Source organism: Gopherus evgoodei, chromosome 6 (assembly GCF_007399415.2).
Source record: "Gopherus evgoodei ecotype Sinaloan lineage chromosome 6, rGopEvg1_v1.p, whole genome shotgun sequence".
NCBI lineage: Eukaryota > Metazoa > Chordata > Testudines > Testudinidae > Gopherus > Gopherus evgoodei.
Window position 1 is genome coordinate 4,166,916 of NC_044327.1, and position 23,926 is coordinate 4,190,841.

At 48.8% G+C, this 23,926-nt stretch overlaps 1 protein-coding gene across 1 annotated transcript in view; it reads left to right on the forward strand.

Annotated features, from left to right (window-relative positions):
* Positions 1-1,527: 1,527 nt before the first annotated feature.
* LOC115653686 overlaps positions 1,528-23,926 on the forward strand; it is a 63,691-nt gene continuing 41,292 nt past the window's right edge. Inside the window, exons 1-2 of the mRNA XM_030567238.1 lie at positions 1,528-5,314; positions 7,530-7,923. Of these exons, the coding sequence (XP_030423098.1) occupies positions 1,772-2,902 (1,131 nt within the window). The 5' untranslated portion in view covers positions 1,528-1,771 and the 3' untranslated portion in view covers positions 2,903-5,314; positions 7,530-7,923. The remainder of the gene's footprint in view (positions 5,315-7,529; positions 7,924-23,926) is intronic.

The following is a 23,926-nucleotide window of genomic DNA, read 5'->3' on the forward strand; positions in this document are numbered from 1 at the left end:
TTCCCCAGTACCGGATTAAGGTATAAACTAATTAAACTACAGTTTAGGTCCTCGCAATATCAGGGACCTCTAAATAAGAAAAAACTGAATCCATTTAAAATTTTATCAAAATCAGTGGATAAATAAAGGCAATATCGGAAAAAAAGGTTCTCTCTAAATACAGACATTTTCATTAAAATATGACAAAAATATACACATCTGGCTACACAAATACCCTTACCCTTCACTAATTGTATTATTGATAGATGGGAGGCCAGGGCTGAGGAAAAAAACAATAATTGCACTTGTAAAATTAGTATTTCTACGAGTATGTCTGTTATCAGTCTCTTAAGGCAGCATTTTGTTGGCCAGCTACTACTGGTAAAATTCTGACCGTGACTTCATAGCTTATTTAAATAAATAAATAATCTCACTGCTGATAAAATCAAGAAAAATGTTGAGGTCGGAGACAGCAGTCATGAAGCAGTCCTGCCAAGCTTATACTCATATGTTAGTGTGTTCTTTCTTTTGTTCTGTACATACATACAATTGTGTATTTTAGTGCGCACTCCACTTTTCGCTTCATGCGCTATCCAGGCTTCACATGACTGAGTTTGCAGGCGATCATTTTGTGGACTTGGGTCAAGTGGATCTTGAGGAGGATAAATTTGTGTTGGCTTCTCTCCATCAGTTTTGGGAACCTTCACAGTAAATATCAGAGAGTGCTGACGAAAGGATAAATAGAAGGTTTTGAGAGAAGTGAAGGAGGACAAAGCCCTGGCTGGGATGATTTAGTTGGGATTGGTCCATCTTTGAGCAGGGGGTTGGACTAGATGACTCATAGACTCACAGACTCTAAGGTCAGAAGGGACCATTATGATCATCTAGTCTGACCTCCTGCACAATGCAGGCCACAGAATCTCACCGATCCACTTCAATAACAAACCCCTAACCTATGTCTGAGTTATTGAAGTCCTCACATTGTGGTTTGAAGACCTCAAGCTGCAGAGAATCCTCCAGCAAGTGACCCGTGCCCCATGCTGCAGAGGAAGGCGAAAAACCTCCAGGGCCTCTGCCAATCTGCCCTGGAAGAAAATTCCTGCCCAACCCCAAATATGGAGATCAGTTAAACCCTGAACATGTGGACAAGATTCACCAGCGTAGTGAGGCGGCCTGGCTCCCAGCCGCCCCAGGGGAGGAAGAGCCCCGCCGGAGGCCGGTCTGGGCAGAGCTAAAGAGCTCTGAGCCCGCCCCGCAAGGGTCAGGCCCCGACACGGAACTATAAAGGCGGGCCCTCAGAGCTCAGTCAGAGGCCAGCAGCTGGAGCGAACGGACGTCCCTCAGGGAGCTCGGGACTGGGAAACTCCCGCGGCCCAGGGTAGCCGCCCAGAGTGGCCGGAGCTTCCCCACACCCGTTACTTGGAGGAGCTGCCGGAGCGTCCCCTCACCTGCTACCTGGAGGAGCCGCCAGAGCCCAGGAGCCTGGGCTTAATATACTGAACCGTTTGCTCAGCCCTTGCCTGAGGGTCTGAGCCCTGACTTCTTGTTTGCAGCCCCGCCCTGACCGAGGCCGGGGCCTAATAGACTGAACTGGTCACTCAGCCCCTGTCGGAGGGTCGGAGCCCTGAGCTGTCGTTGTTGCCCCAGGTAGTGAGACGGCCTGGCTCCCAGCTGCCCCAGAGAGGGGCAACCCCCAACAGTGGACGTCTACACGTGGTACCAGAAGTAGGGACTCCGTCCCGAACCCTGATCCTTGTGAGAAGGGATCTGAAGAGACTTGCCTGCGGTAGCCATGGACATGGACAAGCTGATGAAATTCTTGGCAGAGAACCAACAGCAGCTGCAACTGGTCCAGCAGCTCGGGATGCAGCAGCAGCAGCTGATCCTGGAACTGGGATGCCAGAACCGAGACCACCAGCAACAATGCCTGCAGCAGTTGGTGACCTTGCTGCCCCGTCCTGTCGAGTCCCAGCTGGTGGGGCCCCCGGGACCACCCGGCAACGCCCCGCGTATCTGGCTAACGAAAATGAGCCCCAGCGACAACCCAGAAGCTTTTCTCATCACGTTTGAACGGGTGTTGGTCGTTGCTGATTGGGCCCTGGACCAATGGGCTACCCTCCTGGTGCCGTACCTGACTGGAACTGCTCAGACGGTCTATCGGGGCCTGTCCACGGAGATGGCTCGGGACTACAGTCAGGAAAAGGCCGCAATTTTAGATGCCTTGGACGTGAGTCCAGAAACCTTTCGCCAGCAGTTTCGGAGCCTGGCCTACCCCACAGGGGCCCGGCCCCGAATGGTGGCTCAGGAGCTAAGGGAAGCATGCAAGCGGTGGCTGCAGCCCGAAAGACGAACTCTGGAGGAGCTTACCGAACAAATCGTGCTGGAACAATTCACCCACATACTCCCGCCGGGAGGAAGGGCTTGGGTCCTCCGCCATCACCCGGCGACGCTAGCCGCCACCATTACCCTGATGGAGGACTTTCTAGCCACTGAGGCGCTGGTGGGTCCGACTGTACGAGCAGCTCCACCCGGAGTGAGGCACCCTAACCCAGAGAAGAGGAGGGCGCCCGCCCGGACTGACTCCCAAGTTTCCTCCCGGAGTTTGGAGCCCCGAACCTGGCCAGCGGAGGCCCCAGGGCAACAAGCTCCAGCACCTTCTCCAGTTGCTCGGAGGATCAACCGGAACCCTCCCCGGGGAGTCGCAGGAACACGTCCATGTCTGGGACGGACAGACCTTGGGCCCTGTTTTTCCTGCAGGGAGTATGGCCATTTACAACGGGACTGCACAGCGATGGAGTGCCACTTTGGCCAGGTCTGCTCAGGGGAAGCCCATGCCCGACGTCCACAAGCCGCCAAGATCACAGTGCCAGTGGTCATGGAGGGTTACCCAACGGTGGCCCTCATTGATTCAGGCTGTGGCTAGACGCTGATCCGCCAAAACTTAGGCCCCCAGGCCAACACCCGCCTGGGGATGATCCAACTGCAGTATATCCACGGGGACATACGGCTGTACCCCAGTACTCAAGCCCAGCTAACTGTAGGTGGGGTCACCCAACCGATGGTGGTAGGTTTAGCCCCGCGCTTTGCATACCCAGTGATCCTGGGGCGGGACTAGCCAGAGTTCCCAGAAGTCCTCCGCTGCAACACCAGGGAACGCCCGAGGGTCACACCAGCCTTGGAAGGAGACCCCCCCTGAGACTGGGGCAGAGGAAGAGGAAGCACCCAACCCCACCAAACCGACGGGAGAATCGGAGGACTCTCCCCCGGAAGCTGTTGGGGAGCCCTCGCTTCACACTGACTTTTGCCACGATCAACGGGCCGATCTCACACTCAAGCAGGCGTACAAGCAATTGGCCACTGTCGAGGGCACCGTCATCGATCCACACCGGGTGGCCCAGTGGCCACACTTTGAACTGTGGCAGGAGGGCCTTTATCGGGTTGAGAGGGACCCCTGCACGGGAGAATCCCAGACCCAACTCCTCGTGCCTCAATGTCATCGGCGGGCCATCATGAAACTAGCCCACGACATCCCGGCAGCCGGACACCTGGGCCACGAGAAGACCCTGTCCCGGATATTGACGCGCTTCTTCTGGCCGGTATACACCAGGAGGTGAGGAACTACTGTAAGTCCTGCCCAGACTGCCAGTTGGCTGCTCCTGCAGAGATCCCCAAGGCGCCCCTGGTCTCCATGCCCTTGATCGAAACCCCCTTTGAGCGTGTGGCCGTGGACCTGGTAGGGCCTCTCCCCAAAAGCGTTGCTGGGTTTCAGTATATATTGGTCATGGTGGATTATGCTACCCAGTTCCCTGAGGCAATAGTCCTCCAAAACATCATGGCCCGCAGCATCGCAGCATCGCAGCCCCGGGCCCCAGCATGAGCTTGTGAAGATCTTCGCCCGCGTAGGCTTGCCCCGGGAGATCCTCACAGTCCAGGGCACCAACTTTACTTCTCAGCTGTTGCAGCAGGTGTGTGAGCTCCTGGGAATCAAGCAACTATGTATGTTGGTCTACCATCCCCAGACCGATGGGTTGGTCGAACGATTTAACCGGACCCTTAAGAACAGGCTACGCAAGTTCCCCCAAGAAGATCTCCGCCGATGGGACCAGTTGCTTCCACCTCTGCTCCTGGCGGTTCGGGAGGTTCCTCAGTCATCTACAAAATTTTCTCTGTTTGAACTACTGTACGGTCGACGCCCACAGAGCCTATTGGACCTAATGAGGGAGACATGGGAGCAAGCCCCGTCCCCAGCCCAGGGCCTCTTAAAATACGTACTCTAGCTCCAAGAGCGCCTTACGAAGGCTGGGGCCCTGGCGCATGAGAATTTGAAGGCCACCCAGGAGGCTCAGGCCCAGACCTACAACCGCGAGGCACGGACTCATGACTTCCAACCTGGAGATCGGGTTTTGCTCGTCCTCCCCTCCAGTGAATCAAAGATCATGGCCCGGTGGCAAGGGCATTATGAGGTGATCCGAAAGATCGGGCCCGTCACATACGAGATCTACCAGCCCAACCGACGCAAGAAGAGGCAACGCTACCATGTGAACCTTCTCAAACCTTGGCGGGAGCGAGAGGGACTGTTAATTAACCCATACCCGCCAGAACCCGAGCTGGGTCCCCAGGTAACATGTTTGGAGGACCCTGGAGGGCCCCAGCTTGGAGAGACCCTGACTGTGGAACAACTCAAACAGACCCAGTGTCTCCTACAAGCTTTCCCCCACACCTTCACAACCCAACCGGGATACATCACCCTCATCCATCATAGAATTCAGACAGAGCCTGGGATGGTGATCCGAGGCACGACCAGGCCCCTGCCATATCACATGCGACAGGTCTTTGAGGAGGAAGTACGGGCCATGCTGGACTTGGGAGTCATCGAACTGTCACAAAGCGAATGGCGCAGCCCGGTAGTGATGGTACCGAAGCCCGATGGCACCTGACGGTTCTGCATCGATTTCAGACGTGTCAATGACATCTCAAAGTTCGACGCCTATCCGATGCCCCGGGTAGATGAGCTGCTCGGCCGGTTGGGAGAGGCCCTTTACATTACCACCCTTGATCTGAGCCACCTACCTTGAGGATGTGGTTATTTGTAGTCGCCAATGGGAGAACTACCTAGCACGGGTAGCAGCAGTCCTGAGGTCCCTGCGGGCAGCCGGGTTAACCGCCAACCCAAAGAAGTGCCATATTGGCTGGCAAGAAACGACCTACCTGGAGTATACTATAGGGAATGGACAAGTAAAACAATTTGGTGCCGTGACTACGGATTCCACGGATGACCCCCCTGGACCGAAGGACCGCAGACGGCTTCCTCCCACACCCCGGGCCCACCTAAGAGGTAAGAGACCTTTTGAAATCTCTATTGGGGTCTGGAGAGAGACCGGCCCGTAGGCTCCAGCTGGGGGTAAGTCACAAGCTGGATTCGAACTTTTAAATTTCAGACAGGCCTGACGCCCTTTCTCTGAGGTTCTTAAGGTCTTTCTAAGGTTCTTAAAGTCTTAAGGTATCTGTCAAGGTTCTTAAAGGTCTTTCCAAGGTTCTTAAAGTCTTAAGGTATCTGACAAGGTCGCTGGCAGCCTACGGACCATGCTCTTTTTGGTCCGGAGAGTCCTGATCCACTCTTGGGCTAATACGCCCTGGGAGTTGATTGGGGGTCCCCTTCCTACCAGGATTGGTGGGGACCCGTGTTTTGAGGTTTCCTGCCTTGAAAGCTATGTCAAGAACATGCCTGTGTGTGTGAGGGCCAAGCGGCCAGTGTGAGTGACAGCTGTGGGAAGACGCCCCGAGCCTCCTGCGAAGCGAAAGCTCGTGACCGGGAGTGTCTCGAAAGCAAGCCCCGCAGCTGAGCTCGGAGAGACTGTGAAGCTTCCCAGCTGGGAGGCCTTGGTAAGTGGCTATCCAGCTGAGGTGCGTGCATGTTTCCCCATCCTTTTTCACTTCCCCTTCCATGACCTATGACCCTGTGACCGTTCCCTGAGTACTGTCTTTAAGGACTGCGGGGTCCCTTTCTTTGCCCCCCAGAGCCATAAGCTCCCTTCCCTTCTCAGAGAGGAGGGGAGCCCCGGGAAACCGCACCGCCGACCCGATAGCTACAGAGGCACCATTGGCTTGTAGGCTGGTGTTCTGGGCTGACGAAAGTCGTGTGGGGACCACGGGCTTTCCATTAGGGTAAAAGTCCCTGAGGAGGCCCGCCCCCCTTCACCTCTTTTCCCTTGTAGGTCTCCAGCTGTGGTTCTGGCCCACAGAAACCTACCCTTTTGCCCTTACCAGGGGCAGGAAAGAGGCCATTGGTGTTAGAACCATGGCAATCCAAGTAAGCATTCCCTTGTGTGTGTGGCTTGAGTGAAAGCGGGCTGAAGTAAGAATGGGGACTGACGGATCCAAAGGCATCCCAGTTCCGCCTAAAGGCATGCCTGCTGCATATATGTATGTACATTATAGTCCGTCGACGTGTAAATACTTAAAGAAATGGAATTGGTGTACCAAAAATGATCCAAAATTGCAATTTCCCCTAGAAGGAAGTTTCGACCTTGACAGGATTGTGCATCCGCAAGGTGCACTTCTTGCCAAGGCCGTACCACAGGGGCAGTTCAATGCATATCTTAATTGGCATAATGAGACAGTAAAACGGCACCATGAATTCCAAATAAGGGGTCTTAAGGACTCCCAAGAAAAGTTAAACGTTCACGCAGAAAAAACTAGTACATTCCCAGAAAACTCAGAAAAAGCTAGTCCGTGTCTGCAGCTGGTCCGGGAGCCCCTCTTTGGGGAGTGGCGGCCTCTAGGCTGCCGCCTTTATCCCCACCAGATAATTTAAATAACTTATTTATGAAATATAAACAGTGGCCCCCACCGGTAGCCATTGATAAAGGGAAAGGTCAAGATACCTCTCTCCCTCCCATAATTGCAGTCGTTAATCGGAACGGCAAAAATTTAGAGGGTATTTTAGCTGCGGCACAACACTTTTATAGGCAACTGGAAAGGGAAAAGGACAAGACGGAGTCCAAGCTTATGGCTCTGCACATTCAAACCATGCAGGACACTAGTAAAAGGTTGCCCAAACAGAAACAGGTACCGGGGACAAAAAAGGTGAAGCCCCTGCAAAGGGTGAAGCCACTGGTAAGCCTCCCACCTAAACCCAGTGCCTGCTTTTCGTGTGGGCAAGTAGGACACTGGAAGGATAAATGCCCTCGTAAAACTGCTGCGCCTACTGTGAGCAGGAAGGCCATCTCATAAGAAACTGTCCCTCACGACCTCCTAAGCGTTTTCCTCATCCTGAGGGAGTTTCGAACCAAGCTTTTTTTTTAATTGTCAGCCAGTCGATCAAACTGGCCCTTCAGTTCTTGTATTATAAACAAAGTGCCTATCTCTTGCTTAATAGATACTAGAGCTTCGCGTTCCACTCCTAGAGTGCAAGATTTCCCTTCAGCACCCTTTTCCTCAGAAGTTATTACTGCCATTGGTGTGGGAAATACTCCCATTCCCCACCCTGTTTCCTCTCCTTTGTTAATCTCAATCGGCCTTCTCACTGAGTACCATGCGTTTCTCCTCAGTCCTTGCTCCCCTCAGGGAGATCAGGACTGGGCAACTCCCGTGGCCCAGGGTAGCCGCCCAGAGTGGCTGGAGCTCCCCCGCGCCCACGACCTGGAGGAGCTGCCGGAGCTCCCCCGCACCCACTACCTGGAAGAGCTGCAGGAGTTCCTCCGCACCTGCTACCCAGAGGAGCTGCCGGAGCTCCCCCGCACCTGCTACCCGGAAGAGCCGCCAGAGCTCCCCCGCAACTTCTACCCAGAAGAGCCACCAGAGCTCCCCTGCAACTTCTACCCAGAAGAGCCACCAGAGCTCCCCCACGACTTCTACCCGGAGGAGTTGCCGGAGCTACCACCCAGCCCCGGCCGTGACGAACCCATGCACCTAGACCCTGCAGAGGACGACCCCAGGATCCAGGTAGGCCCCGAGGGGGAGTTTGGAAGTAGCCCGGGAGCAGCCAACCCTAGTCTGGCTGCAGCAGAACCAGAGCCAATGTCAATGTGTTGCGGCCAGAATCCCCACTGACACAGCAGCAGTTTGCCTGCCGCTGTTAGGGCCCCGGGGCTGGGACGCAGAGGACTGGACGGGCCTGCACCCCCCCGCCACCTCACTCATGGGTGGCTGTGTCCTCCTCGCCCCGACGCTCAGGCCTAGGAGCCCGGGCTTAATATACTGAACTGTTTGCTCAGCCCCTGCCTGAGGGTCTGAGCCCCGACATGTTATTTGCAGCCCTGCCCTGACTGAGGGCCTGAGCTTAACAGACTGAAATGACTGCTCAGCCCCTGCTTGAGGGTCTGAGCCCTGCATTAGTGTTTGCAACCCCGCCCTGACCGAGGACAGGGGCCTAATAGACTGAAGTGGTCGCTCAGCCCCTGTCAGAGGGTCAGAGGGTCGTAGTGAGACGGCCTGGCTCCCAGCCGCCCCAGAGAGGGGCAACCCCCAACAGCGGACGTCTACAACCAGCCAGCACCCAGGAAAGAATTCTCTGTAGTAACTCAGATCCCATCCCATCTAACATCCCATCACAGACCACTGGGTATACTTACCTGCTGATAATCCAAGATCAATTGCCAAATTAATTGGCAAAATTAGGCTATCCCATCATACCACCCCCTCCATAAACTTATCAAGCTTAGTTTCGAAGCCAAATATGTCTTTTGCCCCCACTACTCCCCTTGGAAGACTGTTCCAGAACTTCACTCCTCTAATGGTTAGAAACCTTCGTCTAATTTCAAGTCTAAACTTCCTAGTGTCCAGTTTATGTCCATTTGTTCTTGTGTCCACATTGGTACTAAGCTTAAATAATTGCTCTCCCTCCCTAATATTTATCCCTATGATATATTTATAAAGAGCAATCATATCCCCCCTCAATCTTCTTTTGCTTAGGCTAAACAAGCCAAGTTCTTTGAGTCTCCTCTCATAAGGCAGGTTTTCCATTCCTCGGATCATCCCAGCAGCCCTTCTCTGTACCTGTTCCAGTTTGAATTCATCCTTCTTAAACATGGGAGACCAGAACTGAACACAGTATTCCAGATGAGGTCTCACCAGTGCCTTGTATAACGGTACTAACACCTCCTTATCTTTGCTGGAAATACCTTGCCTGATGCATCCTAAAACTGCATTAGCTTTTTTAACGGCTATATCACATTGGCGGCTCATAGTCATCCTGTGATCAACCAATACTCCGAGGTCCTTCTCCTCCTCCGTTACTTCCAGCTGATGTGTCCCCAATTTATAACTAAAATTCTTGTTATTAATCCCTAAATGCATGACCTTGCACTTTTCACTGTTAAATTTCATCCTATTACTATTACTCCAGTTTACAAGGTCATCCAGATCTTCCTGTAGGATATCCCGGTCCTTCTCTGTGTTAGCAATACCTCCCAGCTTTGTGTCATCTGCAGACTTTATTAGCACATTCCCGCTTTTTGTGCCAAGGTCAGTAATAAAAAGATTAAATAAGACTGGTCCCAAAACTGATCCCTGAGGAACTCCACTAGTAACCTCCTTCCAGCCTGACAGATCACCTTTCAGTACGACCCGTTGTAGTCTTCCCTTTAACCAGTTCCTTTTCCACCTTTCAATTTTCATCTTTTCCAATTTAACTAATAATTCCCCATGTGGAACCGTATCAAATGCCTTACTGAAATCGAGGTAAATTAGATCCACTGTGTTTCCTTGGCTAAAAAATCTGTTGCCTTCTCAAAGGAGATCAGGTTGGTTTGGTATGATCTACCTTTTGTAAAACCATGTTGTATTTTGTCCCAATTACCATTGACCTCAATATCCTTAACTACTTTTTCCTTCAAAATTTTTTCCAAGACCTTACATACTACAGATGTCAAACTAACAGGCCTATAGTTACTCGGATCACTCTTTTTCCCTTTCTTAAAGATAGGAACTATGTTAGCAATTCTCGAGGCGTACGGTACAACCCCTGAGTTTACTGATTCATTAAAAATTCTTGTTAACGGGCTTGCAGTTTCATGTGCCAGTTCCGTTAATATTCTTGGATGAAGATTATCTGGGCCCTCCGATTTCATCCCATTAAGCTGTTCAAGTTTGGCTTCTGCCTTGGATGTGGTAATATCTACCTCCATATCCTCATTCCCATTTGTCATCCTACCATTATCCCTAAGCTCCTCATTAGCCTCATTAAAGACTGAGGCAAAGTATTTGTTTAGATATTGGGCCATGCCTAGATTATCCTTAACCTCCACTCCATCCTCAGGGTTTAGTGGTCCCACTTCTTCTTTCTTTGTTTTCTTCTTATTTATATGGCTAGGGAACCTTTTACTATTGGTTTTAATTCCCTTTGCAAGGTCCAACTCTAAATCAAAAACCCTAGTCCCAGATCTATTTTTATTTATCCTTCCATCTAGTTTGAACTGAATTAGCTCATGATCACTCGAACTAAGGTTGTCCCCTACAACCATTTCTTCTATGAGGTCCTGACTACTCACGCTCCTGAGGTCTCCTCCAACCCTAATCTATGATTCTATGATTCTAAGATATACATATATATCAAAATATTCTGAGTAGTTCGTGAGCAAGTTATTTCAAACTATGTGCATATATGATTTATAGGCTATTAAAGCCTATGGTATTCATTATGTTTGCTTGAATATAGGCTAGTTTTTCTCACTTTCTCAATGCCTGTCTAGACATTACTAGTCTTTTTTCTGGAAAAAATCTTTCTCTCTCTTTTGCACATATAGCTTGTTGTCACTCTGTGTCCGAAGTGTTTACTCAACATTATTAGTGGTCTTGGAGAAGACAGAGGATAGAGAAGCAAACACGAAGAGAGATGTCTGACTAGAAAAAAGACTGGGATTATCTGCTTGATAAGCTTCCAGAGGGCTATTGCCACTCACTTCTCCTGTGAGGGCTGCTCTCATCTTGATATTATGGCGTTTCAGGGCAGGGGAAAGCAAGTCACAAAGTTCCATGAAAGTGCTCTTACGCATGCGAAAGTTTTGCAGCCACTGCGAATCGTCCCACATCTGCAAAACTATGCGGTCCCACCAGTCTGTGCTTGTTTCCCAGGCCCAAAATTGGCGTTCAATGGGTAGAAACTTCCCCATTACCAGCAGGAGCTCCAAAGCGCAGGGGCCCGCGGTTAGGGAGAATTCAGCGTCCATGTCCTCATCACTCTCGTCGCTGCGCTGCCGTAGCTGCCTCCTCCTCTCCTGCGTTTGCAGTTCATGGTTCACCATAGACAGCACGAGAATGTGCGAGGTGTTTACAACGTCCACGATTGTGCTATTGAGCTGAGCAGGGTCCATGCTTGCTGTGATATGGCGTTTGCTCAGTTCACCCAGGAAAAAAGGCACGAAATGGCTGTCTGCTGCTTTCAGGAAGGGAGGGGTGAGGCTGTACCCAGAACCACTCGCGACAATGATTTTTGCCCCATCAGGCACTGGGGTCTCAACCCAGAATTCCAAGGGTCAGGGAAGACTGCGGGAACTATGGGATAGCTACGGGATAGCTACCCACAGTGCAACGCTCCGGAAATCGATACTAGCCTCGGACCATGAACACACACCGCCGAATTAATGTGCCTAGTGTGGACGTGCACAATCGACTTTATAATATCTGTTTTATAAAATCGGTTTAAGCTAATTCAAATTTATCCTGTAGTGTAGACGTACCCAAAGTCACTATCGTTTAAAAATCATGTATTCTTTATTGATTGATTATAAAAAGAGGGAGAGGACTGACAAGGTAGCCCGGGTGGGGTTTAGGAGGAGGATAGGAGGGAAGGAAAAGGCCACTAAAAAAGTTCAAAATAATGACAGCCTTTTGGTAGGGCTGTCCACTGGGGTGGAGTAGCAGATGCACGGAGCCTCCCCCCACGCGTTCTTACACATCTGGGTGAGGAGGCTATGGAACTTGGGGAGGGGGGAGGGTGGTTATACAGGGGTTGCAGCGGCACTCTTTGATCCTGCTGTCATTCCTGAAGCTCCACCAGACACCGGAGAATGTCAGTTTGATCACACAGAAGCCCCAGCGTTGCATCATGCCTCCTCTGATCTTCCTGCCACCACCTCTCATCTCAAGCGTCTCTCCTCTCCTGACATTCATCCCTCCTGTCTTCACACGCTCACTGACATCTTTCCTATACTTTGAAACAACGTCCTTCCACTCATTCAGATGAGCTCTTTCATTGTGGGTCGATTCCATGATTTCTGAGAACATTTTGTCTCGCATCCTTTTTTTTCGTCGCCTTATCTGAGATAGCCTTCGGGACGGAGGAGGGAGGCTTGAAAAATTTGCAGCTGCAGGAGGGAGGGAAAAAAGGGAGAGAAGTATTTAAAAAGATACATTTTACAGAACAGTGGTTATACTCTTTCGTGGTAAACAACACTATTCACCTTACATAGCACATGTGATCTCACTACAAGGTCGCATTTTGCATCTTAATATTGAGTGCCTGTGGCTTTGGTGTTAGAGATCACAGATGCAGGTCTGGGCATCAGAATTCAGCTTGCATGCGGCCATGGTAAGCCATTGTCTTTCAGCTTCTGCAGCCTTCATATATCCAGTGCCCTCCTTTCTCACATACCAAGCAAAGCCCGTTGAATGCTGCAGCTTTCCTGTTAGCGTGCAGCACCAGAAACCAACCCCCCCCCCCGCATCCAATTCTCTGGGATGATTGCTTTACCCCACCCCCCACCACATGACTGGTATCATGGAAGATCCCTGCTGGCCACCTTTCCCCGCACCGTGTGGCTGGTATCAGGGAAGATCCCTGATAGCCAAACGCAAAAAAGCTCAGTGCCAATCACTCCCTCCTCCCCTCGCTTGAGTAACTGCAAGGAAGGATTTTTTTTCAGCCGCAGGCAAACAGCCCAGTAGGAATGGCCACCTCTGTCCCCTTAATTACATTCCCGTATTTCAACCAGGTTACCATGAACGACATCACTCTCCTGAGGATAACACAGCGAGATAAAGAACGGATGTTGCTTGAATGCCAGCAAACACCGGAACCATACGCTGCCAGGCTTTGTCATGCAATGATAGCAGATTTCTTGCTACTGACATGGCATGGTCAAGTGTCCTACCACGGAGGACGGAATAAGGCTGCACTGCCCAGAAACCTTCTGCAAAGGCTTTTGGAGTATCTCTAGGAGAGCTTCATGGAGATGTCCCTGGAGGATTTTCGCTCCATCCCCAGACACGTTAACAGTAGCTGTACTGGCCGCGAATGCATCCCAAGTCCTCAGGGCAAATTAATCATTAAAAAAAGCTTGCTTTTAAACCATATTTTATATTTACAAAGGTACACTCACCAGAGGTCGCTTCCATGGCTTCACTGTCTGGGATACCACCTTGGGAGGGCTGGGAGGGTACTTCTGTCAGGCTGAGAAAAAGGTCCTGGCTGTTGGGGAGAACAGAGTGCTGTGTGGTCTCTGCAAGCTCGTCCTCCTCTTCCTCCTTCTCATCGTCCCCATCTGCAGAATCCTCAGGCATGGCTGAGATTACCACCCCCACCTCGGAATCCACAGACAGGGGTAGGGTAGTGGTGGCGGACCCCCCTAGAATTGCATGCAGCTCAGCGTAGAAGTGGCATGTTTGCGTCTGTGCCCCGGACCTTCCGTTTGCTTCTTTGGTTTTCTGGTAGGCTTGTCTGAGTTCCTTAACTTTCACACGGCACTGTACTGTCCCTAGTGTGGCCTCTCTCCTTCATGGCCTTGGAGATTTTTTCAAATGTTTTTTCATTTTGTCTTTTGGAATGGAGTTCTATGGAGATCAGATCCAGTACCTCCCATGCAGTCCATGCTGGAGCTCTTTTTCGATTCTCAGACTGCATGATCACCTGTGCTGCTCAGCTGTCCATGCTGGGCAAACAGGAAATGAAATTCAAAAGTTTGTGGGGCTTTTCCTGTCTACTTGGCCAGTGCATCCAAATTCAGATTGCTGTCCAGAGCGGTCACAATGGTGCACTGTGGGATAAGTCCCAGAGGCCAATACCTTCTAATTGCGGCCACACTAACCGTAATCCGAAATGGCAATACCGATTTCAGCGCTACTCCCCTCATTGTGGAGTACAGATATCGGTATTAAGAGCCCTTTATATCGATATAAAGGGCTTCGTTGTGCGGACAGGTGCAGGCTTAATTCGGTTTAATGCTGCTAAATTCGATATAAACTTGTAGTGTAAACCAGGCCTCAGGGCTGTGAAAAATCTACACCCCTGAACAATGTAGTTATACCAGCCTTAACCCCCTTTTGTAGATAGTGCTATGTTGACAGGAGAGCTTCTCGCATTGACATAGCTAGCACCTCTCAGGCAGGTGGAGTCATTAAGCTGACAGGACAACTCTCTCCCATTGGCTTAGAGCAGTAGTTTTCAGACTGTGTGTCGCGACCCAGAACTGGGTTTCAGAATGTCAGGCGCTGGGTTGTGGTGACTCTGGTCAGCACTGCTGACCGGGCCGTTAAAAGTCCAATTGGTGGTGCTGCCTGGCTAAGGCAGGCTAGTCCCTACCTGTTCTGACACCACGTGCGCCCCAGAAGTGGCCAGCAGCAGGTCCGGCTCTTAGACGGGAGGGCCACGGAGCTGCGGGTGCTGCCCTGAGCACCGACTTCATACTTCCATTGGCGGGAACTGGTCAATGGGAGCTGGGGCGGTGCCTGTGGCAGAGAGCCGTGCGGAGCCACATGCGCACCTCCACCTAGGAGCCGGACATGCTGCTGCCTGCTTCTGGGGTGTAGTGCAGTCTGCAGTACCAAGATAGGCAGGAGGCCTGCCTCTGCACCCCTACTGCACCGCTGACCGGGAGCTGCCCAAGGTAAGGCCCAGTCCCCTGCCCCACCCCTGAGTCCCCCCTTCAAAGCCAGAGCTCCTCATGCACCCCAAACCCCTCAGCTCCAGCCCCAGCCCAGAGCCTGCACCCTCAGCCCCCACCCCAACCCCCTGCCCAGAGCCCCCTCCCACACCCTGAACCTTTCATTCCCAGCTCCACCTTGCAGCCTTCACCCCCACCAACCCTCTGCCCCAGCCCTGAGCCCCTCCCATACCCCAAACCCTCATCCCCAGCTCCGTTGGGTTGCGGGCATCAACAATTTTCTTCAACTGGATCGCCAGAAAAAAAGTTTGAAAACCACTGGACTAGAGGGTCTCCACTAGATATGCTACAATCTATAAATTTGTAGTGTAGACCTGCCCTAAGTCTCCATAGAGACACACCTTAAGTGTTCACATGAAGAGTTGCACGAAAGAACAAGAGGTGTGTATTCAAGCAAGCCCTTTGGGGCAAGGGTTGTCTTTTGTTCTGTGTTTGTACAGCACCTAGCACAATGGGCTCATGGTTCCTAGGGCTCCTAGGAACTACAATGACACAAATAATAATCAAACTGATGCAGATAAACCAGCTCTAAATCCTTTCACTTACTCACAGGTGGTTTCTGCCTAACCTGACTGCCACTCACCATCACTCCCAGCTGAGATATAGGAGAGCCCAGTCCCTCCCTCTAGACCAGGAACAGGCCCCTAGACTCTGCATACAGAGGAGCAGCTATCTGTTCTAGCTTCCACAGGCTACTTCCTGCCTTGACCCTTTTGCCATCTCTCTCTTAGTACCAGTCCTACCTAACCCTTAGTTACACTCTTCTCCAGAAGCCCTATAGCTGGCTCTCCCCTCCTCAGATTGAAGGCAGGGAGCTTTTATATCTTATGCTGCTTTCCCATACCTGCCAAGGCCCATGCTTAGGTCCAGTCAGGTGCTCCTCCTAACCCTGAATGCCTGGCTTTGAACTCAAGGGGCTGATAACCCATAGCAGTGGAACAGGCCTGACTGTGCCTCTAAAGGATGCACATTTCCTGGTACAGTGGAGATTTCATATGAAACGAGAATGAAAAATGTGTATTAAGAAATACCTCTGACACCAAAAAGTTTGAAAACCATTTTCTTTGTCCTTGTTCCCTCTCATACTGTATATTGACTCTTATCAATACTCTTGATTTCCCTAGTTTCCCTAGAGACAAGCCCTTATTTTGAAATAAGGTGTCTTATTTTGGTGTAGCTTATTAAAAAAACCCAGTCAGCTTAACCAAAATTGAAATAAGATTCTCTTGCTACAAAAGAAGAGCATCCACACAGACTTGCACAAAAACAACGATGCTGTGACTTAAAAGAAACTTGTACCCAAGTAACTACATCTGTCCAGCCAAGGCCTTATTGACCAAGAGCTTTTATGGTTGGTGCTCTTTCTTTGAGCAGAGTCAAAACTACCAGAGCACCTACCAGTCCGTGAACTACCGGGAAATGGTGCCAGCGATGCTTCTGGGTTTTAGAGGAGGGAACTCCACAGAGCCTGGTGACATCAAAAAAACATAAATAAGGCCAGCCCTTCCTAGCGTTTGTGTGGGGGTAGCGGGGGGAACATGAGGCTTGGTACAGTGTTTGGCTTATTGCACACAGTTTTAGTCAGTTTATTTAATAAAGACCAGGTCTGAAGGCTGTTCATTTATATGGTTTTAAAAGAACAGACTGGCTCCACTCACACTTATAGACTCTAGGACTGGAAGGGACCTCGAGAGGTCATTGAGTCCAGTCCCCTGCCCTCATGGCAGGACCAAATACTGTCTAGACCATCCCTGATAGACATTTATCTAACCTACTCTTAAATATCTCCAGCGATGAAGATTCCACAACTTCCCTAGGTAATCTATTCCAGTGTTTAACTACCCTGACAGTTAGGAACTTTTTCCTAATGTCCAACCTAAATCTCCCTTGCTGCAGTTTAAGCCCATTGCTTCTTGTTCTATCATTGGAGGCTAAGGTGAACAAGTTTTCTCCCTCCTCCTGATGACACCCTTTTAGATACCTGAAAACTGCTATCATGTCCCCTCTCAGTCTTCTCTTTTCCAAACTAAACAAACCCAATTCTTTCAGCCTTCCTTCATAGGTCATGTTCTCTAGACCTTTAATCATTCTTGTTGCTCTTCTCTGGACCCTCTCCAATTTCTCCACATCTTTCTTGAAATGCGGTGCCCAGAACTGGACACAATACTCCAGTTGAGGCCTAACCAGCGCAGAGTAAAGCGGAAGAATGACTTCTCGTGTCTTGTTTACAACACACCTGTTAATGCATCCCAGAATCATGTTTGCTTTTTTTGCAACAGTATCACACTGTTGACTCATATTAAGCTTGTGGTCCACTATGACCCCTAGATCTCTTTCTGCCATACTCCTTCCTAGACAGTCTCTTCCCATTCTGTATGTGTGAAACTGATTGTTCCTTCCTAAGTGGAGCACTTTGCATTTATCTTTATTGAACTTCATCCTGTTTACCTCAGACCATTTCTCCAACTTGTCCAGATCATTTTGAATTTTGACCCTGTCCTCCAAAGCAGTTGCAATCCCTCCCAGTTTGGTATCGTCCGCAAACTTAATAAGCGTACTTTCTATGCCAACATCTAAATCGTTGATGAAGATATTGAACAGAACCGGTCCCAAAACAGACCCCTGCGGAACCCCACTTGTTATACCTTTCCAGCAGGATTGGGAGCCATTAACAACTACTCTCTGAGTACTGTTATCCAGCCAGTTATGCAGCCACCTTATAGTAGCCCCATCTAAATTGTACTTTCCTAGCTTATCTATAAGAATATCATGCGAGACCGTATCAAATGCCTTACTAAAGTCTAGGTATATCACATCCACCGCTTCTCCCTTATCCACAAGGCTCGTTATCCTATCAAAGAACGCTATCAGATTAGTTTGACACGATTTGTTCTTTACAAATCCATGCTGGCTATTCCCTATCACCTTACCACCTTCCAAGTGTTTGTAGATGATTTCTTTGATTACCTGCTCCATTATCTTCCCTGGCACAGAAGTTAAACTAACTGGTCTGTAGTTTCCTGGGTTGTTTTTATTTCCCTTTTTATAGATAGGCACTATATTTGCCCCCTTCCAGTCTTCTGGAATCTCCCTCGTCTCCCATGATTTCCCAAAGATAATAGCTAGAGGCTCAGATACCTCTTCCATTAACTCCTTGAGTATTCTAGGATGCATTTCATCAGGCCCTGGTGACTTGCAGGCATCTAACTTTTCTAAGTGATTTTTTACTTGCTCTTTCCTTATTTTCTCTTCTAAACCTACCCTCTTCCCGTAAGCATTCACTATACTAGACATTCCTTCAGACTTCTCAGTAAAGACCGAAACAAAGAAGTCATTAAGCATCTCTGCCATTTCCAAGTCTCCCGTTACTGTTACCCCCTCCTCATTGAGCAGTGGGCCTATCCTGTCCTTAGTCTTCCTCTTGCTTCTAATGTATTGATAAAAAGTCTTCTTGTTTCCCTTTATTCCCATAGCTAGTTTGAGTTCATTTTGTGCCTTTGCTTGTCTAATCTTGCCTCTGCATTCCTGTGTTATTTGCCTATATTCATCCTTCGTGATCTGACCTAGTTTCCATTTTTTATATGACGCCTTTTTATTTTGTAGGTCACGCAAGATCTCAAGGGTAAGCCAAGGTGGTCTTTTGCCACATTTTCTATCTTTCCTAACCATCGGAATAACTTGCTTTTGGGCCCTTAATAGCGTCCCTTTGAAAAACTGCCAACTTTCCTCAGCTGTTTTTCCCCTCAGTCTTAATTCCCATGAGACCTTGCCTATCAGCTCTCTGAGCTTACCAAAATCCGCCTTCCTGAAATCCATTGTCTCTATTCTGCTGTACTCCCTTCTACCTTTCCTTAGAATTGCAAATTCTATGATTTCATGATCACTTTCACCCAAGCTTCCTTCTACTTTCAAATTCTCAACAAGTTCCTCCCTATTGGTTAAAATCAAGTCTAGAACAGCTTCCCCCCTAGTAGCTTTTTCAACTTTCTGAAATAAAAAGTTGTCTGCAATGCAGTCCAGGAACTTATTGGATAGTCTGTGCCCCGTGGTGTTATTTTCCCAACATATATCTGGGTAGTTGAAGCCCCCCATCACCACCAAATCTTGGGCTTTGGATGATTTTGTTAGTTGTTTGAAAAAAGCCTCATCCACCTCTTCCGCCTGATTAGGTGGCCTGTAGTAGACTCCCAGCACGACATCACCTGTGTGATCACCCATCCCCCATCACACAGGCAAGACTGAACTGTTTTATGACAATATTGACCACTTTTAAGTATGAGACACGTTATACCCAGTAGATTGCATAGTATACATGGTGCCCAAACCTCCCAGTGGAAGGAGAATGAAGGAAGGGGGAAGTTCCAGAAAAACCTTTTGATTAGTGTTAGATTAATCTATCTCCTTCCGGCATTCTGCTTGAGGGAAAGGCAGGATGATGTTTTCTCCAGTCGTCTGTAAAGCTCTCCAGAGATTGTCCTGGATGATCTGAGAGTTTGTGATAGTACTGCTCACACAACATTAGATTCAATTACCGCTTCTGCTGTAACGACTACCAAACACTTGATTAAGCACAGAGTGTGCTGTGACTATACTTGTGATAGTAAACTAGTAAGTGTGATTATTTCACTCTTATCTTGTCCTCCCTTTCTCTTTGTTGTATCCACTTCTTGTCTCTCATCAGATGCTAAATTTGTAAACTCTTTGGGGCATACCACTCAACTTGCCCAGTCCCAAATGCAGGGTGCAATGTGTAACAGAGACCAAAATGAGGGACACAGAAAAGAGTCATGTACAATACTGAAAAGGCTGTGGAATTTACTCCTGTAATGGGATGTGCACTGGGGCACAGGTTTTTGAAAGTATTTCAGCATTGCTGTGTTCAGTGTCGCAACCTCTAGCTGATTTAGGCCTCTAAATATTATTTTCAAATGGAATTTAGGCACTTAGCAGCCTAAATCCCATTGGCAGTCGACAAAGACGGGGAGGGATAGCTCAGTGGTTTGAGCATTGGCCTGCTCAACCCAGGGTTGTGAGCCCAATCCTTGAGGGGGCCATTTAGGGATCTGGGACAAAAAAAATTAGCTGGGGATGAGTCCTGCTTTGAGCAGGGAGTTGGACTAGATGAGGTCCCTTTCAACCCTGATATTCTATGAAAGACTTGTTAAACTTTAGAGGAAACCATTTTTAAACACACAAACATGCCTCCTACTATGCATGTAACCCAAAGCTTGCATCATTAGGGAACTGTTTGGGAGGCTCAGAAGGAAATTGACTAGAAAGTAACACAAGCACCAAAACACTGTAATAATCCAAAGTGGTTTGTGTGCACTTGTGATATAGCTCAGGAATTCTCTCTCTCAAGATAGAGGCTTTCTTCAAATCCAGTCAGCTGTGTCCCCTGGACAGCTTCGAAAATCAACCAGATTTTTAAACTTACTACTAGTTCCTTTAAACTGAGAAGTTCATATTAGAACAAGCTGAAAAAAACCCTCCTGAATCTAGTTTCCTCCACACTGAAGGCTTGGCCCTGAGCCAGGTAGCCCAGCAGAGCAGTCACTTCCCCTTTTAAAACAGCCTTTCAAAATGCCCCACAGCCAGGAGCAGAAAGAGGAGAACAGAACAGGAAGAGAGAGAAAAGCAGGGGAGAGACAAGGAAATAACAGAGCAGAGAGAGGAGAAGGGAGAAGCAAGACTTCTGGGAAGGACTTTTTTAGAGGCTATAACGTACATTTAACTAGACAAAAGGGAGGAGCGGATAGGTAATGATGAGCACAAACATGGGCCCTGATCCTGTGCAGGTGACATCTATGCAGAGATTTGCCAGCAGGGAGCTGCTTACCAAATAGAGACCATGGTTAGTAATCTAGATTGGTTTTTTAAAAACCCAAAGATATTTGATTTTTTTTGAAAAATGCATTGTATACATGGCAGTGTTTTCTGCTGATTGGAAATCAAGGAAAGTTACAAAGTCACTATTAATAAATAATAGCAATCTGCATAGCTATATCTCTTTAGCCAAGGATGTCTAAGCATTTCACAAACTCTGCACCTTCAATGCCCAATTGCTGCTAAAGGGGCACTGCTTTTATCTGACACTTCAATAAACAAACTGGTTGTGACTGATGGTGTTTAGCCAGGATATTAGGCTGTGGCTATTGAACCAATCAGAATGCAGGCTTTCCTAAAGCCGTTTCTTAATGAGGATTATCCACTGTCTTGTTAATAGGCTCAAGACATTCTAATCCTGGTCTTGTGCTGCAGGCCATTTTGTTAGCCTTGTCAAAAAAGTGAGAATTGACATTTATTTGCATTATGCACATTGGTAGCTATTCTATCTGCAGCTGATCTATTGAATCAGAGTCTTTCAAATATAACAATGAAGATTTTCAAGGCCTTGCCTACCTGAACCCATTACCTTTAATTGGTGAAGGTGGTTGTGCTTTAGTAACTCAGATTATTTCAAAAACTCAGCAGATGGCACTGCAGCGCTACAGGCCTGAAGAGTAGGATGATGCTGATCATGGGTTTAATGTATGTCGAATAGGCCCGATATACAAGTGTTGTAACTTCTAAACTTCTTATGTGCCCTCTATTTAGTACAGCAAGCAGTGAAGTCCTGCTTACTGAGCTATATGCTGGAGCCTGAAAACTTACTGGGAGCACAATCGTCACATGGGTAGTATGGAGACTGGGACTGGACATGGGATTCTGATAGGCTAACTGGGACATATTCCTGTTAGAGAGCAGTTGATGGTTGTGAAAAAACAAGTCTGGCCCATGGAGAAGGCTTAGAACAGCAAACCATAGCAAACATAACAACAAGCTGCATAGAGACATAGCGGAAAGACAAAAAGGGCCAGATCATAGGCACTGACTCCGTGGATGCTCTGGGGCTGGAGCACCCAAGGGGAAAAATTGGTGGGTGCACTCCCCACTCCAGCTCACCTCTGCCTCTGCTTTGCCTCCTCCCCTGAGCATTTCGTGTACCTGCTTTCCCCCCCCAGCTCCCAGCACTTGCACCGCAAAACAGCTGTTTCACGTGGCAAGCGCTGGGAGGGAGGGAGGAGGAGGGGAAACGCGGTGTGCTCGGGGAAGAGTTGGGGCCGGAGCGGGGATTTGGGGGGTCCAATAGGGAAAGACTGGGGGTGGAGTTGGGGCAGGGACTTTGGGGAAGGGGTTAGAATGGGGGAGGGTTGGGGCAGGGAAAGGGTGGAGTCAGGGCGGGGCCAGGGGCGGTGGGGCACAAGCACTCACCAGCGCTGGGAAAAGTTGGCACCTATGAGCTGTATGCTTGGCTGGTGTAAATTGACAAGACTCTATGAATGAAGCTACCCTGATTTACACCAGCTGATGATTGAGCCAAAGGGTGGGTCTTCCCAAGGAAGTCCACAGTACAAAGATTACAACTCTGCCCAAAAGAGATGTGACCAATTTTGCAGTAGCCCCCTCTCTCTTGCAGTGCCTGCCCTTGCCTGTGTGTTTATAGATCTCATATCTCAAGGAACTAGCTGGCTTGCTGCTAATAAAGCACAGCCATTTGTTGGGGACTTTAACCCAGACGCCAAAGTTTGTTGTTTGACCGTGAGAGAGACAGGCAACACCAGCAAGGTTTGATTAAAAGCTTTTTATTGACAAGTGCATGCATTAATAGAGAGCAGCTTGTTTTCAGAGAGAACCAGCCAGCTTTTTACATTTTAGTATAAGCCTATATAGACAGTTTTGTTGCGTTATAAATTATTTACTTTAGCAACCCATCCCCTTCTTTTAACAGCTAAAAACTAGACACCTTTAGTATACATGCATGCCTAAAGTTAGAAATGTAGGGGAGTTAAAAACAAAGACCAAAACCAGGGAGTGAAAACAAGGAGGCTGGGAAGCTAGGATTTTTATTAGTTTTTTGAAGGATTTGCTTTTAACACAGCACATTTGGTACTATGCCAGGAATGCAGCCTTTTTTTTATTTTACTTTTTTTCAGAGTTTGTGAGACATGCTGCTTCTCAGTGTTTTTCCACTCAGGGATTAACCAAAAACCTTTATTAGCCTGACTTTGGTCAGGCTGGAATACTTGCTTTTGCCTGCTATATCTTTATTTAGGCCTAACACATTCCTTGCTTGCAGCACCAACCATTCTACCTGCTGGCTAGCTGAGTACACAGGAGGCTGGCAATTTGGGGAGCTGTTTTAACCCTATCCCTGCCAGAGCTCATAGAGGTGTCCCTTCCACCTAGCATAGCGAAATGCACAGGGAAATGCAGCCTCAAACTTGGCCAATCAGAGCCACAGGGCGTTTATGTGAGAAGTCTGTAAGAGGTTGGAGATGAGATGAAAACTGACTGAGTAACTTCTGGTAACTTAGCGACGCCAAAGCTGTGGATAATCCTGCCACTGGGATGGACTTCAGGACTGGAGCTGTTGTCTGAAATGGGAACCACTGACTCCTACTGGAGTCACTGTCCCAAATGTTGCACTGAACATCTGAGAAAGCAACATAGTTTTTACTCTGCCAAAGGGTAGGAAGAGAATGAGGAACCCTGGCTCCCCTAGCCTCTACCCAGAGTAGCCAATTGGGGCACATGGAAGGAAAAGCTGCTCCACAGAGAAGGGTGAAGTCACTTGCTCCCTTGAGCAAGAGGGCAGCAAGGGAGGAATCGTGAGTTTGTGTCACAGCTTTGTCAGGTCTGCTCCTGACCAGCTCAGTTTACACACTGCCCCTCTTCTTGGCTCACAGTCATGAAACAGAAATACTCATATCCAAAATGTGTCTCTGTCTAATTGCAGGCAACTGTGTGTCCCCGCGGAGCCTGCAAAACTCCAGTTTTATTGAATGTCTTGAGTCCCCTTAGACTTTCATAAAAATAAAGGGTTACCTGTTGCAAAGTCAACCAAACAAGAAGGCATTTGTTAATTGCACCATTCTATAGACTGCGTAGACAACATAGAGAATGCCAGCGTTGTGGGTACTGGATAACTGCCTTTATTATAGCCACACAAACCCATCAATTGTGAATGAAGGGGTTCGTCTTATAAGGGAAATACACATTTTTCATCCTTGGCATAATTATGCCTT